The sequence below is a fragment of the Neopsephotus bourkii genome, unplaced genomic scaffold, assembly GCF_033783945.1.
Source record: "Neopsephotus bourkii isolate Nb327-2 ecotype Australia unplaced genomic scaffold, CSIRO-AGI_Nbou_v1 NB_753, whole genome shotgun sequence".
Lineage (NCBI taxonomy): Eukaryota > Metazoa > Chordata > Aves > Psittaciformes > Psittacidae > Neopsephotus > Neopsephotus bourkii.
In genome coordinates, this window is record NW_026901251.1 from 2,680,002 (window position 1) to 2,697,476 (window position 17,475).

Consider the following 17,475-nt stretch of genomic DNA (forward strand, 5'->3'; position numbering starts at 1 on the left):
GGAAGGCTGCACAGGATCTGTAAGAGGTCTAACATGGCTCTGCTGCACATTCTGCAATGGGGATGGACTCATGTGGCTGTCACCTGAAGTGTCACCAAACCATAGCCGTTGGTAGCTGAGGGAGAGGGAAGGCGGAGATCATTGGGAAGCTCAGTCCATGGGTATCAGCACAACGGGCCTGGCCCTCGTGGCAGCTCTGGGACTGGGGCAGGCCACATCACCACCGTCTTACAGCACAGCATTAACCCCACACTGACCATTTTGGTCTCGGTTATTACCTTTTTAGCAAACATGGGAATTAAATAATTTCGAGCTTGGCCAGTTTTGCATTTTCTGTAACGTGCAGAGATTCTGGTTGCCGTAACGACAGCAACATGAAGCCAGATAGCAAAACCAAAAGCAGACATACTTTATTCTTCCAAGACGGTTTGCCGCGCTCCCACGCCCCGCAGCCCTAGCACACCACAGCGGCCCCGCCGCTCCGGGCGGCCCGGCCCGGCCCAGCCCACCTATGCCGGCCGGCGGTTGGCCCCGCAGTCCCCAGCGGAGACGGCGCGCGGCTCCTTCGGCCACACACCCGCAGGCGGGGGCGGTGCCCGCTCCCTCTCAGCGAGGCGGCCCCTGCCCCGCCCAGCCTCGCTTGGCCTCGGCCGGCCCGGCCGGGTCCGGCCGCCACTCGGCCCTCTCCATGGCGGGGCAGCGGCAGGGCGGTGCGGGGCAGCCATCGCCGCCGCTGCTGGTGAAAATCGTGATGGCAGGGGAGTCCTGCGTGGGGAAGACCTCCATCGTGCGGAGGTACACGGAGCCCGGCTCGCCGCCCGCCGGGGCGCCCACTTCCTCCTACTTGGCCACGATCGGTGAGTGACCGCGGGCCAGCAACGGCCCCAGGATAGCCAGCTCTGCCGGCGCTCTCCCGCGCCCCTTGGTGCCTGCCAGCCAGCCGCACGGCCCAGCAGCCCCGCCGTGTGGTTGTGGGCTCGGCAGCGCTCGCTGTCGCCCTGAGGGGCGGACGTGTGTCCCAGCCGGCCAGCGGACGCCTGGGCGCCCGCCTCGCACCCGCCCTGTCAGCAGCCTTTCCCTCCCCGGGTGCGCCTCACGGCCGCGGGCCGTTTCAAACAGAGCCTGCCCGGCGCTGACTGTGTCCGAGGTGTCAGATCTCCCTCAGTTAACTGTTGCATGTGTCCAGCCACGTCTAGCGGGAGTAAACCTTTGCAGAGGTTTGACAGGGTGTCAGGAAAGATGTCATCCTGGCTCCAGAACCGTTCTGTGCCGGCTGTTGGTCTGGGGCATTCTGAACCTACTCTTAAACTTACGGCAACAACTTGTTTCTTACTTGTTATTGCCTACAATTCCAGACAGAGGCCCTGTTGCTATACCCCAATCTGGGTGCAGAGAAAACTATTATCTACCTTAGAGGGTTGCTAGATGTCAGTAAAATGCGCAGTTCCTTCATCTTTCATGCCAGAAAAGGATTTAACTTTGTGCTGATAATTTTAAGGTTATAAAATCAAGATACGTTCCACTGTAGATAGTCATGTAAGTGATTATTAAAGCAGGTCCACTGCTCTGATGGACATCACTAACCCTGCCAGACCAAGGTGGTTTTGCTGCCCTGCTGTGCTGCCTTCCCAGGCACCTCTGCAGATGGTGAATGATGGGGAGCCCCACTGTTAAGGTGTGCCAGCCACGTGGTGCCACAGGGAACGGCAAGTTGACTGTCCATATGGTGAAAACATAATGTGGGTGCACTGCTTTGATTTGCTGTAGAGATTTTCGTAGAATCATAGAATCAACTAGGTTGGAAAAGACCTTTGAGATCATCAAGTCCAACCATTGCCTCAGGACTGCAAAGACCACCACTAAACCTTCTCACTTAGGGCCTCATCTACACGGGTTTTGAGCACTTCCAGGTATGGTGTTTTCCTCAATTTCTGGTTGGGAAATTTTCAGTTTTAGAAGTTTCTGTGTCTGTAAGAATTTTTTTTTTTTCCATGATCTTGAAGAGGAAGTTAAAGTATACACAAGAAATTGTGTGTTTATGCATTTGGAATATGCATTGTCCTGGTTTTTTGTTTTTCAGTGTGGGATGAGTTGGTAAGTAACAGGTAGTAGTTGGTCCAGGGAATACTTACTGTAAGTAAGGTGACTTGACGTACCCACATTAGAACGGCTGAACTTAAACCACTTTGTATTTTCTTACCTACTCTTGCAAAGCAGCTTCTGAAACCAACACAAACAAAAAATGAAGAACTCTACTAGCATTACATTAATGAAATTGATCCTTATAACAGGCAACTTGTTCCGAGCCTTAGCAAGGAGTCCCAAAGAATGGCCATGAGAATAAATATCAGCTTTGTTGATGTGTTTCATACTGGAACATAGATTCCTGACTATGAAGTTATTATTTTGAGACACAATTTCATTTACTCTTAATTCAGTCCACTGCAGAGTCAAAAACTCTTGTATGGTGGTGATATTAAAAATACATTTTCCAATTTGTGGGTTGAAATAGTTTAAGGAATAGTTTGGATAGAAGAGCTTTGTGACAGTTATGGACTTAATAATATTGTTAATTTTATTACTGTTCCTGAAACCTGTTCTCATGAGATTTAACTGAAATGTAAATGAATCATATATATGTGGTATTTGTAACCTGAATGTGATTTTAAAGTTATTTCTGAAGTACCGTATTCTATTTAATTCCCTCTGAGAGATATATTAGAGCTTAAACTTTTAAAACAAATGGGACTGTGCGTGATGGCTTACAAAACAATAATATTGGAAGTGGAAGTTTCTTTTTCATGAAGACAGCTACAACTGAGAGCATGGATTTTTGATCATGGCTCAGAACGGTGTAAAGGAGGGACATGCAGTGCAATAGTTTTTCTGCTCATAATGTCTTCTCCCTCTGTGTTGACACCATCAAACCAAATAACTGATTTCGTCTGGATGCCTGTTTATTTCATACAAGCTCAGTCATATGATCTCTATCTGTCATGCAGCCTATTCATGCAGTTCATCTGATGCTAGTTGATTTTTCACCCTCTGTCCAGCTGAAATGGTGATTTGAGTAGAGGGAATATTATCTAGGCTGTGCAGTCTCTTAGCCATCTGAGTTCCCTGACAAAATCATGTGCCTTCCTTAGTGGCAAAGGGCAGTAGGCACAGAAGTTAAAAGGTTTTTGGAAGTCTCGTTTCTATCTCATTATGAATCAGTTTTGTGTTACTAGGAAAAATACTAGCGTTATTGCAGGGGAGGAAAAACCCAAACCCAGGCAAACATTTTGTAATAGGCTTCTGTAGTGGGGGACTTTTATAAAATGATGTATTTTGTAGTTAGTTTAAAAAAAAAAAAAGGCTCCACAGTAAATTTTAATTGAAAGCTTCTTGTGCAGCACTAAAACACTCAAGGCTGGGTGCCCTTCCTCCTCTGCAATTACGCAGTTTGAGTAAATTATAAGCAGATATAGTTTTCTAATTAAACTTATATGCATCATAAGGCAAATGCATTGTATTATGAATAGACTATAAAGAATAAATATTTTTGTTTAAACAATAGCATTGCGTATAAAGCCATAGAGAATGTTTATGAACAAAAAAATCCCCCATTTGTATGCAAGTGAGCAGGACTGTGATCTGACAGGATGCGAGGTGGTTATTTTGCTGTATTACAGTGGGGTGCCGCAACATGCATGTTTTCTGAGAGAAACATTTCTGTAGAGGTGCGAGTCCTCCCAAATCTGTCATAGTCGGAAGTGCTACAACTCCCACTTCAGGATTAAAAAAAAAATTAAAATATTATTTTGACATTTTTCTTCAAAAAAATATTTCAAAAAATGTATATTTATTCAGAGCAAGGTTACAAAGTCAAGCAATTTATGTATTTGTTTCTAATGCACAACGAATAAGAGAACCAGATCTGAAGTCTTTCTAGATTCCTTGATACTCACTTTAGAAGGAAATAGAGTTAATAAAAATTATTCCAGTTGAAGGTAAACATGTCCTGTTGGGTTAACAACACTAGTAGTAGTCTGCATCTTAATTTTATTTTTTATTTTTTTTACAAGGCTGGGTTTTTTGTCACTCTTACTTTCTTAGCAAACCATCTTAAGCTTTTTTCATCACAACAGTAATTACCAGTACTTCTGACTGCTTAGATACCACTGTGCTTCAGATACACTTTGGCACATGCAGGAGGATTCAAGTAATGCACCAATAGCTAGTAAGCGTTAAGTACCGGTAGGCCTAACACGGTGGAAACTCAATCTGCAACATCTCTCTGGGTGCTTGTCTAGCTCAGGTGCAGGAGTGATACCAACTGCTTCCCTCCTTGCAGAGTTGAAGACTGTCCTGGTTTCGGCTGTGTGACAGTAAATGGGCTAGGTAGGACTGCACCTGGGCATGTACCCCTCTCTGTTCATGCTGTCACTTTTGCATGCATCCTGCCATGCTGCTCAAACTCACATTTTCACTGGATAGATATGGTGGGGTTTTTTGGGCCTTTTATGTCAGTAACTTGCCAGCTGTACTGGGGTGAAAAGCGTGTTGTAATTTTCTAGGCCAGCTGTAGAAGTCCTCCTTGAAGGACTTTTGCAGCTGGCCAAATACTATTTTATAGATACTGAGGGAAGAGAGGGGCAATTCACAGTTGAATTCCCCTGTGACTGACTGTTTTGATACTTTCTAGATCTAACTGTCTTTAAGGTGCACTAGTCCTAATATGGGTATATTTATTATTTGGAATATAACTAAAGGAAATTAATCTCATGGCTGTAAGACTTGGAAATAACAACTAGAATTTGAACTTACACCCATCTTACCACTGCTTGGTTTTATCTGACAGCTTAAAAGAAGCAAGTACAAGCTGTTGCAGTCAAATAACATGTCAAGAGCAATAATCAATGCTTGCTTTGTTATGTTGATCATGTTGTGTAATACATGGACTTAAAAGCATCTGAAATCTGTGAGCTGTCTTTGGCGTTATATTTCTAATTTTTCTTTTCTGTCTTTCCAATTTGCTAAGTTTGCTGGAAATTTCATATAAAGACATGAACAATTCATGCATGCAGAACATATTGACTTCTGTTTTTTACTAACATTCATTGGCCTTTTAGGTCAATAAATTTTGAAGTTGACTTAAGAAGTCAATAAGCCTGATTTTAATTTAGATTAAGTTTTAGTCTGATTCAGCACTCTGCTTCCCTTTTTATAAATAAAAAAAGCTTATAGCAATTTATTATTAAAATGTATGTCAACTAAGAACTGTTTCCTATAGGTCTGGGAATCCCTGGATGGATTATAACTTTTTACTATATTCCCAGTGCACCATTTGAAAGTGACATTTCAGCCTCCCAGTGCGTACTCTGTCCCTCTCAACTGCTTTAATGTCAATTGTAGGAAGTGATACAGATAATTAAACAAACCATGTGAATTTCAGGAGCAAATGTTTCCATCACATTAGAGTTCCACCTTACATGAGTAAATTTGACTTAAATTACATTTCCATCTGACATTATTAATTCCATCAAGGAAGCTTTGTTTAATATTAATTACAGATACCAGTTATATTATTTCATCTTTCCTTTCCATTGGAGCTTCAATAAAAATTCATCAAGTGAAGGACATGATTATCATAATAATTTTAAAAATCCACCTAAACTCTTTTACCACATACACACAAAAATATTAATAGCATTGGAATCATGCATGTGAGAGTGTACTTGCCAAAGTTTTGTGCACAATACATCTGTCAGTAAAAAGGAAGGGATCATTTCCTCTACTGCAGTTTTGGTTTACTGCCATGGATGCTTTCCTTTGATAAAGTAATTTGGCAGACAGATTGTTACAGAAATCAGTACAATGGTATTAATTTACAAGTTTTGTGCTTTTTCAGTCTGTTTAGTTCTTTCGAATGACATTGCTACTGGTGAAAAGCCACTCTGAAGTCATGTTAAGGAGTTGTATTTTGACCTTAGGGAATTTTGACTGCGCAGTATGGGGAGCTATTCCAATGTCACCTTCACTTAATATACTTGACAAAAATAGCCTTATTGTTGGAAGGAAAAAAAATGAGCAGAGAAATTATCAAATAGGATTTCAAATTTCAGCAATAAAGTAACTGGGGAAAAAATGGTTACTGTGAGAAAATGTGTCTGTCTAAGGCAGCAGCTGATGGCTGGAAGATTCCAATACTAAGATTAAACCTTCAACAAATCATAAATCCAGGTGTCATCTACATTTGGAGTACCAGCACTATAAATTATGAGGAAAGTATCTTTGAGGAAAGATCTGTAGTGTATGTAGAGACAACATTCTGTATCGATTTCAAGTGCTAATGCTTGATTTTAGCTAATGCTAATGCTTGATTTTAGCATTAGATCTGGGATATACAGTGATTAAGGCTGTAGAGACAATCCTCTTCATTTTGAATGAAATCCAGTGTGTGTTTGACTTTACATTGAACTAGTACAGCTAATTCCTACTCCTGTTCATGTAATTCTAGATTTTATTTATTTTTTTTTTTTTTTTAATTCTGGAAGTAAGACCAGAAAAATGGGGCTGCACATATAACAGTTTTGTAAGCATTTCCACCTCCCCATTCATAGCTGCTACACTGTCATGATGAAGCTGGAAACAACTGAAATCATCACTATATTTGTCCAGTATTATTGTGCATAGGCCATGAAACTGCTATTGTGTCACTTGCCTATTCATAGAAATACCTACCTGTAGTTTCAGAGTATCTTCACCTTTGCTTTGGCCTGCCTCTCCATTGCTTTGTATTGGCATTGCTTCGCGTTGTATTTGTATAATGTATTGGCACATCGCTATTTTCACCATTGAGTAATTCCCTTTTACAGCTTGACTTTGAATGTCTATGGTTGGCTAGTTATTCTGGTTGATATAATTCCTTCTCACTTTCTGTTCAAAACTGCATGATAACTAGAGCTAAGAAAACTCTTCAAAGGGAATCCATGTTGTTATGAGAAATGTTACAGATTTTCTTCTTTCTTCTAGGCATTGATTTTAAAGTAAAGGCAGTAACGTTTAATGATACAAGAGTGAAACTTCAAATATGGTAAGTTTTAATATATATTACAAATGAGAGCCAACTAAATTACATTACAGCATGAAAAATCTCATCTGCTTTTAATTGTGTATCTTCCTAAAGTGCAGCTGTTCCTACTAGGTCATTTTAAGATTAGAATTTGGCCTAGGGGAGCAAATTTTTTGCAGTAACTAATGTAAGTTAAAAAGAGGGTTGTTGCTAGGTTGCTTTAACAATAAAACTTACAGCATACAAGCAATGAAGATCTACGATCCATACTAAGTATACTTAATCATATAGGAATACTGAGGGAAGTGACAAAGAAAGAAAATTTTACATTTCATTACCCATCAAATGCATGTTCAAAAGGGTCACCAAGAGAAAGTTAGAAAGATTAATCTTTGGGAACCTGCACTCTGTTTTTTGGTTTTGAAGTTTTTCTGAAAGCTTGTAGGGCTACCGACAGCCGTCTCTCCAGGCATCCAATACTGAAAGTTGTTTATATTCACCAGTATTTAACTTCTCAAGAAGTAACTCTGTACATTAATTATCTGACCAGTATTAGATCTGCAGTTTTTCCATATCAGGTTTTAATCCCAATGCCTTGGAGACTTGTTTACAGCTTTCTTAAGGCACAGTTCTGTGTAGGAATCTCTGCGTCCCCGTACCTTATGTCTTTTTACCAAAATCTAACTTCTGTCTAAACCAGTTTACTGTCTTTTCAGACTGTGGGATGTCATCTGACTCCTGCAGTGCTTGTATTTGAGATTTTTTTAAAATCACCTGGGTAGTACTGATCTTAATGATTATGTATGTGAAGAACCAGTGATGTTACACTCAATCTTCAACCACTGGTTTACCTTCCCTAGTAGGGCTGTAGTATTCAGAATAAATTTCCAGGGTATTTCTTTCACTGCTCTGTCTGCCACCCAGATTCTCTCTCATCCTTATCTTGTTCCTTTCATGTTAGGGAACGCCACTCAGAATTTGGAGGATGCTTCTTAAACTGATTTTTCTTAGGAGTTCTGCAGTTTGATCATCCTTGCTTTTTTGGTTTTTTTTTTGTGTGTGTGATATCTTACAATTTCTTTCAGGGATACGGCTGGCCAGGAACGATTCCATACACTCAGTACTAGCTATTTTCGTGGCGCACAAGGCTTCGTTCTAGTATATGACATCACAAATCTGGACAGTTTTCACAGTATAACAGGCTGGATGAGAGACATACATGAGGTAAATGTCTAACAGTGGTTCATCTCTTACGGAAGATGGTTAATGAGTTATTGCAGTTAATGTTTTAAATGACTGCACGATATCTATTCTTGTTCTTTGAGCTGCATGTTTCTAACCAGAATTTCTTACATTTAACTTAGCACACAATATAATAGTAAGATTACTTTTATCTGGAACTGGAATACAGTGTGGAAGATCCAGGACAAACCTATGTTGATGCAGGAGTGTTTTCTGAAGTACTTCTAAATAAAACGTAGCTTCCAGTCTGGTTTTGCACATACAGAGTTACGGTGCTTTAATCACTGGTGTGAATCACAGAATCATAGAACGGTTTGGGCTGGAAAAGACTTTGACATCATCTAGTTCCAAACCCCCTGCCATGGGCATGGACACGTCCCACTAAACCAGGTTGCTCAAGATCCTGTCCAACCCAAGATTTTACTTTGCTTCCATGTTAGAATTCCGTATCACAGCTAGTTATTTCCCTTTCCTAATGTCATTACTTTAGTGGAATTACCTCATCCGAGGAATCAAAAGAAACAAATCAAACATCCGCTTTGTCCCTTCTGGATATTCCTTTTGAGAGGGTGGTTTCAAGAGTGAAGAACTGAAGGAAGAAAGGGAAAATTCCGTTTTGGTGGCAGTGAACTGTTTGGTTAGCTCAGCTGCTTGTGCTACTGCAACCGGAAACATGTGTTTTCATGTGACGTAGGAAGTGATTCAGCAGCACATGGCTATCAGATGGGTCATATGTTCCCACCTACCTTCCAGCTCCTGGCTTCCATGTGCTGCTTCTGGAGCTTATTGGAGCCCCCTGAGGTTCACTGTAACTTTATAACATGGTAAAAAACTAAGAGTTTGGATAGTTTTATGCTCCATCAGTGAGTTTAAGAGGTTCACAGAAAGGTTTGATAGTTATCAGAGTTGTCCTGAGGTAAACAGGTAGGAGCATGAGGGCCAGCAGAAGAACATGTGCAAACAATGTGAGGAAGGAACCAGGAAGGGAGGAGTGGGCAGGCCCTTAGACACTGGATTGTTCAGCTGCCTGTAACCCTGTACCCTGAGTCTTTATTGCTAGGTCTCTTTTGATGTTTTCTCTGTCAGGTAGAGTCAGGTCAGTTTCAGAATAGAATAATTCATCTGGAAAGGACCTACAGTGATCACCTGGTCCAGCTGCCTGACCACTTCAGGGCTGAATGAAAGTTAACGCTTGTTCTTAACAGCTTTGTCTAAATGACTCTTAAACACTAACAGGCATAGGACATTGACCTCCTCTCTAGGAAGCCTGTTCCAGTGTTGGACCATGCTCCTGGTAAATAAATGTTTCCTAATGTCCAGTCAAAACCTCCCCTGAGGCACCTTTGAGCCATACCCACGTGTCCTGTCACTGGATACAAGGGAAAAGAGATCAGCATCTCCTTTTCCACTTCCCCTCCTTGGAAAGCCATAGAGAACAATGAGGTTGCCCTGAGCAGTAGTCTTGAAGTTTGTAGTTAGCGTGCTTGTATAAGTTAGTATGCTTGTGAACGAATCCAAGCAAGGTAGTGTCCTCTTTTGATTAAAATCAATAAACAGGCAGCTTTTTGTAATGCTCTGTGAATGGGTAGGAATATGACATGACTGATAGGAGAGTTTGTCTTGGGAAAGCAGGCACAAAATAAAACCATAAAAAGCTTTCTTTTTTCTCTTCACAGCTTCAGTATACAGATGAATTAATGCATTACACATGTTCATATAGCTGATAATACATACATTGGATATCTTATGCTCTTGGTAAAATATTACATTTACGTTACCTCAGTATTAAGACCATTACTATGGTGACTTAGTACATCATTATTCTTCACCTTAAAGCCACCTTAAAAGTTTTAGTGACAAACAGAGCCTAATGTCAGTAATGTCTTACAAAGGAGATGTGATGCTACAGTATTCTTAGTGGCTTTTCTGCACACACTTCAAGCTAACACATGTTTTGTTGCTTCATTAAGAAAAGTGTGTACCCTCCTCCTGTTAAGCAAACCAGCAAAAGTCACAGCTAGATATGCAACTTTTTGTAGTTTCATGGTTAGCTAACATTTAATTTGACATGCACTATGATAGCAGGTTTACTGCTATCAAAAGCTGAAAAACGAATTATCCACATATATCCATTTATATATATATCTTAAATATGCATATATCTGTGTGTATAAATGTATATATAAAATACTGATCTGTCTTCACACTGTGTCCAGAGGGGTCATTTTTTCCTGTCATCTCTGACTAGATCAACAGGTTGATCTAGTGGGCTACAGTGCACAACCATAAGCACAAAGAAGGTACCAGGACTGTCAGGCTAGGGTGGAGGGAAGGATGGGAGTAGCTCTTGCAACCACCATGCAGCCTTATATCTGCTTAAGCCAATCAGGAAATCGCACCTGCACAAGCCTGTTTTCCCTTTGTGACACTTAAAAGCTTTTGTGTAAACATACTCAGGCTATTAATATTTAGACTGTTTAATTGTGACCCCTGAAGGTACTTTGTTAGTTTAAATATTTTAAAATGGGAAAATACTCAATTTAAAACCATTTCTGGGAATGTAAATTGCATGATTGATTGTACCAATCTCAAAACTAGCAATTAGTGAATTTTGTAATAGAGCTAGATAATAATAAAAAATTTAATTCAGCCCTAGTGGGATATCAATTTCTGAAGTGTCTTGGAGAAAATATATGGGGCCATTCATTGCAAAAGAAGTGTTTTTAAGCAATAACTGTTAAAACACAGGGCATTTCATGAAAATTAATTACTGGAGGTTGGTGACATTCCTGCATTTGCTTTGGTCTGTGAATGCAAACCAGTATTTAATACCCAACAAATGCCTAGTATTAAACTGGCTGTTGCTACAGCACCCTTTAAAATATGGAAGCGTAGAAAAATATAAATTAAATTTTAAAAGAGAAAAGGTTGCAGGTTTTGTTAAACACCAGACTAATAGGTAGTGTAAAGCTTGCATCTGAGCCAATCAAACAGGATTTTTTGAGACAATTCAGTTATTACATTATGGTCCCACTTTTTTTGATTCTTTGTACATAGAGATTTTAAGCAGGAAGTTTATTAAAATCTTGTCAGTGTGCTGAGCTGTTTTTACAGCAGTTGAAAATAACAATCTAAGCAATTTAGCATTCCTGAAAAATCCACTGACTTTATAAAAACTGGCCAGACAGTGCTATTACAGTCAGATTACCAATAATGTTGTCATTGTATTTCCATTATTTTAAGTGTGAAATACAGCAACTTTCCTACTAAGAATTAATTATTGTTAAAGGAAGTTTGAGACGCAAATATGCTGCCATATCTGTATTGGTGTAAAATTTGTATTCAGAACTAGAGGAGACTGAGAAACATGACTGTTCTTAAGAAGCTTACTAGACAAATACACTCACAGTTTAATATCTTAGGACATTATTGGCAAATCCAGTACAGGTATATTGGATTTGTAATGCACTCATTAAGAGCATGATAATTGCAGGAAATTTACGTTACTGAAACCATTCCTTATTTGTTGGATTGGGGGTCATGTCCAATTTAAGGTGCTCCTCTTGTTTGTTGATACAGCTTTTAGCTATTGTATGCAGCTGTTCTGAAAGGCTCATTTTGTTTGGCCTTTAGAAATTAAAAACTGCATAGCGGATTCATTTGCAGAAAACAATTCTTTCTGGGATATTTTGAACAGTATTCCAGCCAACATATTGGCAAAAAGTTTCTCACAACAGAGTGGTAAACTGCTCAAACAGGTGCCGTGAGAAGATCTGGAGATACTTAAAACTTGATTCAACAGGGCCTTAAGCAACCTGACCTGACTTTGAAATTGGCCTGTCTTTGGGCAGAGGGTAAGACCAGATGACTTCCAGAATTCTTTGCCAACCTAAATCACTCCATGATTCATGCATTGCATTTGAGTTTCCAAAAACTTTTTTACAGAGATGGTAGGTCCTAGTTTTCTTTTAAAACATTGGACTAGTTTTTGTTGTGCTAGTCTCCTGCTGTGGCCATGAATGTGGCATTACCAGTTTCCAACAATTATCTCCACACTGGAAATTCTCTGCTAGTGCAGAATTTTCTCATGCAGTAGTGAGTCTTGGTTGACATAACTTAGTGTTCTTGGAGTAGAACCATAGAATGGTTAGGGTTGGAAAGGACCTTAAGATCATCTGGTTCCAGCCCCCCTGCCATGGGCAGGAACTCCTCACACTAGACAATGTCACCCAAGGCTCTGTCCAACCTGGCGTTGAACACTGCCAGGGATGAAACACTCACAGCTTCCTTGGAGCAACCCGTTCCAGTGCCTCACCACCCTCACAGTAAAGAACTTCTTCCTTATATCCAATCTAAACTTCCCCTGTTTAAGTTTTAGCCCATTACCCCTTGTCCTATCACTACAGTCCCCTAATGAAGAGTCCCTCCCCAGCATCCTTATAAGCCCCCTTCAGATACTGGAAGGCTGCTGTGAATACATAGTTTTCTATTTGTACTACCTGGGGAAGTGACCTTTCAACTAGGATACAAAATGTGTCGATGTGTTGGGTCACTGCTGTTTTTTGCATAGTGCCTTTTCTGATTCTGTTCATTTGATGCATCTGAGAGCTGAGATACTGGACTGTCTCTCAGAGTTTCTGTATCATACTTAAAACAACACAGCAAATTGCTTTATAACTGTAAATTAGTTTGACTTCAAATTCTTCTGAGTTTCTTTTCCTCAGATGGGAAAGCTTGATGTCAAAAGGATCAAATTTTTCCAGTTAATAGATAGGTTTGTTGTTGTGGCTCTGATAAGAACTGAAAATTATTGTTCTTATCACTTTACTAAATTGGTATATCTCTAATCCCAGATTGGTTTCAGGATAAATTGGTTTACATTTAGTCATGTCTTAAGTTTGCTAATAGATAAACAAATCCTTTAGTTTGTTTATTTTCACTGAACTACTGGAAACAAGGCATTTGCAACTGAAGTCATGCAGTGGCACTTAGAAAAATACATGGAAAGCAACATGTAATTGAGTCATAATATGAATGCTACTTGTGATACTGTCAAAAAGATTCTGAAGACAATGTATTCCTAACAAATTACTCTTCATTAATACAAAAGATATGTTTCTAGTTTCATTGTCTAGTAAGTAGGAAGAAGAAACTTCCCAGCTTTATGGCCTTCCCCAGCTCTGCCCTCATCTTGCTCTATGACTATGTGTATCCTTTTCAGGTCTAAAAAATTGCATTAATGCTGCATTTCTTCTTCAAATGCAAGGTAATTATTACCTTAGTGTATGTATGTATTAGGCATGGGTTCTCGATCTCACTGTTTGAACCTCCAAACAAACTTCTGTTCCCTTTTCAAACTAATAATTGTGTATCAAACTCATGCAGCCATTCACAGCTATGCCCTGGAAATTTGATGGAGGGAAAGAGTGCTGATTCTTTAAGATCTATTGCTAGATAGATGGCTTTACAGAACAAGGAATCTGCACAAGCTGATAATTATGGTCAGTTTGCTGCAGTGGAGGTTGGGGCCAGCCATTCACAGTAGAGTGTGCTTGCCATTTAAAAAGTGAAGGGATAGTTTCTTCCAATGATGTATAAGTACAAATGTGATGTAGTTATTTTTCAATAAACATGTCTGTGCTGCTTTTGATACTCATACAATCATAGGATTACTTAGGTGGGAAAAGACATTTAAGATCATTGAGTCACACCATTAACCTAACACTGCCAAGTCCACCGCTAAACTATGTCCCTGCGTGAATCCATAGGTGAATTGGCAGCATTTCTGTGAAATTCTGCAAAATAAGAACAACTGTGGAAAAAATATTTGGGGAAAACCAAACAAACCAACCCCAAGAACCCACAACAAATGACATACAAAAGGGATGAACAATATATTTTCTCTTTTTGTATTTTTGATTTCTGTTAATAGCCACATAGTCAGCCAAGTTGGGTGTCCAGGCTAGGTGAAAGTTGAGCAGTAATTAGGGAAAAGCATGAGTGGATGGCTCCTATCAGAGTAGGCTGCCAAAGCACACCATGGTACTATGGTGAGAGAGTCCAGTGTTCCTTATCTGGTCCATGGCACCACTTCATTGGAGGCTCTGCTGCTGCTCCCTCCTGTGGCCACTGGTCCAGGCAGCCTGGCTCCTGTCACTGGGGAATCCAGCAGGGGAAAAAAAACCCTTTGCCAAAACCTGATGGCTCCAAAGTCTGCCAAACACTTCAAAAAACTTGGTCAGTGTCAGTAAAACTCTGGACCTCAATTTTTTGAGACATTAAAAAAAAAACAATAGCAGGCTAGGTTTAATCAGAGTTCAGATTATTTTTATTTTAAATTTCAATAAAATGTGAATTTTAAAATATTAAAATCTGAAGAAAAACTCAAGAGAGTGAACCAAAAATCTGAATGTTTTGGATTTTTGAGATACCAGTGCAGAACAATTGGATTTGGCTTTCTTTTTTTTTTTTTTTTTACTTCTTAAAAAAAAGCCCCAAACAACATCTTTTTGCCTTGATGAAATGGATGAAGCTCTTAATAGCATTTTTTCATGACATGGAAAGAAAATGTTTCCTGACACCATTAGCTTAGTCAGTGCTGACTTGCATAATAGCATCTTAGCGACTGTAAAATAACCATCCTCTTTTTGCTATGGATTTTTGCATTTGGAAAGCTTATTCCTGAGCTATAAATAAAGGATGATGAAAACACACTTGAGCTTTTGGAAGCACTGAAGAGCCATATTTTTGGCCAATTCAAATCCATGTACCTCTGCATTTTTTATGACAACTGAGCACATGGTCAAATGTCTGCCTAGTCATACTGACTTAATTTTTGAAGCCTTCATCTACATAATCAGTTTTCAGATTTTAAAATGGATGCCATTTTGGTGTGTAGTCTTTAGTTTTCTAAAGGCAAGAAACTGCAAATCTTTAAAAAAGGAGCACTTTCAGTGCTTTGGTGGAGGATCCAGTCAAAGTGAAACTGCATTATTACATTATATTGATGTAGAGATAATAGTTAATCGCTGAAATAAATAATTAGTGATTGATAATACTGATTAATTAGTGAAAGGCCTGGTACCTCTAACATCCTTTAAATTTTGTTATTTTTGAAGCTGTTTAAAAGGAACATTCCTACTGCAAAAGTATGTGCAGTTTGTACAGAAATAAAGTTACAGGATGAATTTCATGGGTGTGTACACACAGTGTGCAAGTATTTTCCTTTGACCTTTTACTTTAAAGGAAAGTCAAATGTCACTTGTAAAACCTTCAGGTACATTTAGTTTTCTTCCAAATAAAAAGTTGATTATGTGATGAGATGAAATTGTCTGTTTACCCTATATTAGGGTCTGATGTATATCATATTATGTAGAAGAGCCATTGACCTTAATGACTGAAGCTTCAGTACATTCTCAAACAGCCAACTTTTTTGTCAGTTAATCCAGGTTAGATTGATTCATTATTTTAGGCCTGTATTTCATACTCTTATGTTAAGCTTCCTTCAATTTAATACTACATTATCTTGAACATCACCTGTGGGTTTGAAATGTGATTAGCTGACTTTAAAATGAGAATGGATTAAAACAAATGAAATAGTGTTTCTTAATAGTAAATTGTGCCTACTGCTGTATTCTTCAAATGAAGCAACTTAGTTCTAAAAGTTCAGATAGACTAAAAATAATGATTCTGTCATCCTTTAATGAATAGAGGTCTTTCTGTGCATTTCTGTGAAGGGAGGGACATGTATGAGCTCTGAGGAGGGAGATTGTGCCTGATTTTGTCTTATGTTAGCAAAGTTATAAAAATTAAAACTCTTTCCTTATGTTAAGCAAAGTTACAGAACTTAAAACTTCGGCAGAGATCAGATTTCATCAGCATCCTTGTAGCAGATCTGCTGGCTGAGACCAGGCTTCCTGAGTCATCAGAGAAGCCGTTTGAGCATGTACTTTCAGAATATAAGCCATGGGATCAGACCACATTAGCTTTAATTGTCTCTAGATTGAGACCCTCAGCTTTCTCCATTTAAGCACCAAAGGCAGTTTTAAATATGATTTTCACAACAGAAGTTTTCAAATTCCACATGCTGTTGCAGAACTGTTCCCTTTCCTTGCCATTATTCTAGTCATGTATCCTTACAATGGCTTATCTTAAAATAACACTGATGTAAAGCACCCAATGCATTTCACAGTCGTCATGGATGTAACTGGAGTGGAATGAAGGATGGAGACAAGGTCAAAAAGCTAGATTTTTCTTCCTTTTGAAATCAATGAGGTTTTTACATTTACTTCATTAAAAATCTATTGCCTTCTTCTGAGTGCCTTGGAATAATCAAACTTTTATGTTGAGTTTGAACACTTTGAATGTAATTTTACTGCCTGTGTGCAAATGTGAAGCACATAGAGGTGCTCTTTCAAGTGCAGCAAATTCCTTCCTTTTTACTTGTGAGTGCTGAATGTAGACCTGACTGAAGCGCTAATCCATGAACCCATTACTTTAGGGGAGGGCAATGTCTGTGAATGCAGGGCATTTCCAGTCACTTTGAAGCCTCAAGATGGAGCATTTGTCAGAAGATGGTGCCCATGCACCATATACTTTATGCCTTATGAAAGGAGTAGTAAATTATGCCCGACGTTAGTAAGTGGCTTTTTTCTGCTCTTTGCTGTCTTGCTGTTTTCCTTCAAATCCCATTAACTGATGGAAAATATTGCCACATATGAAATGATCAGAACAGAATTTAGCCTTTACTTTCAAGGAGATAAAGTGTTGAAGGGTAGTGTGAGCTGAAGGTGAAGGGGCTTTTCTTATTTTCTTTTTTCTTACTTGACACTTATTAATGCTGGTTCTCTTTTAGAAAGCGGGTGATGAAGTGGACGTAATACTGTTGGGCAACAAGTGCGATAAGGAGTCAGAACGTGTAGTTCCAAAACAGAAAGGAGAAAAGGTATCACTGGTACTTTCTTTGGGTTCTCCTGAGTATCTCAGTATGTGACTGTGAGTTGTTACACTGAAAAAAAAGCAAAAAGCTCCTGAATTCTAAATATTCCATTAGGAATTGCTCCAGAAGAACAGTTGTGGAGTTTTTGAGTATTGGGGTTTTTTTTTGTTAACATATGAACTGAAATACGTTACATAACTCTTAGCTGATCTCTTTAGAATACTGGTTTTTATTTTAA

At 39.3% G+C, this 17,475-nt stretch overlaps 1 protein-coding gene across 3 annotated transcripts in view; it reads left to right on the forward strand.

The window, feature by feature from the left end:
• Nucleotides 1-526: 526 nt before the first annotated feature.
• The window catches only part of LOC133212982 (ras-related protein Rab-10-like), a 31,390-nt gene continuing 14,441 nt past the window's right edge, over nucleotides 527-17,475 (forward strand). Inside the window, exons 1-4 of one of the 3 annotated variants that reach the window (XM_061354897.1) lie at nucleotides 527-857; nucleotides 7,018-7,078; nucleotides 8,143-8,281; nucleotides 17,154-17,243. In XM_061354897.1, the coding sequence (XP_061210881.1) occupies nucleotides 689-857; nucleotides 7,018-7,078; nucleotides 8,143-8,281; nucleotides 17,154-17,243 (459 nt within the window). In that variant the 5' untranslated portion in view covers nucleotides 527-688. The remainder of the gene's footprint in view (nucleotides 858-7,017; nucleotides 7,079-8,142; nucleotides 8,282-17,153; nucleotides 17,244-17,475) is intronic. The other 2 variants (XM_061354895.1, XM_061354896.1) reach the window with 2 other exon arrangements.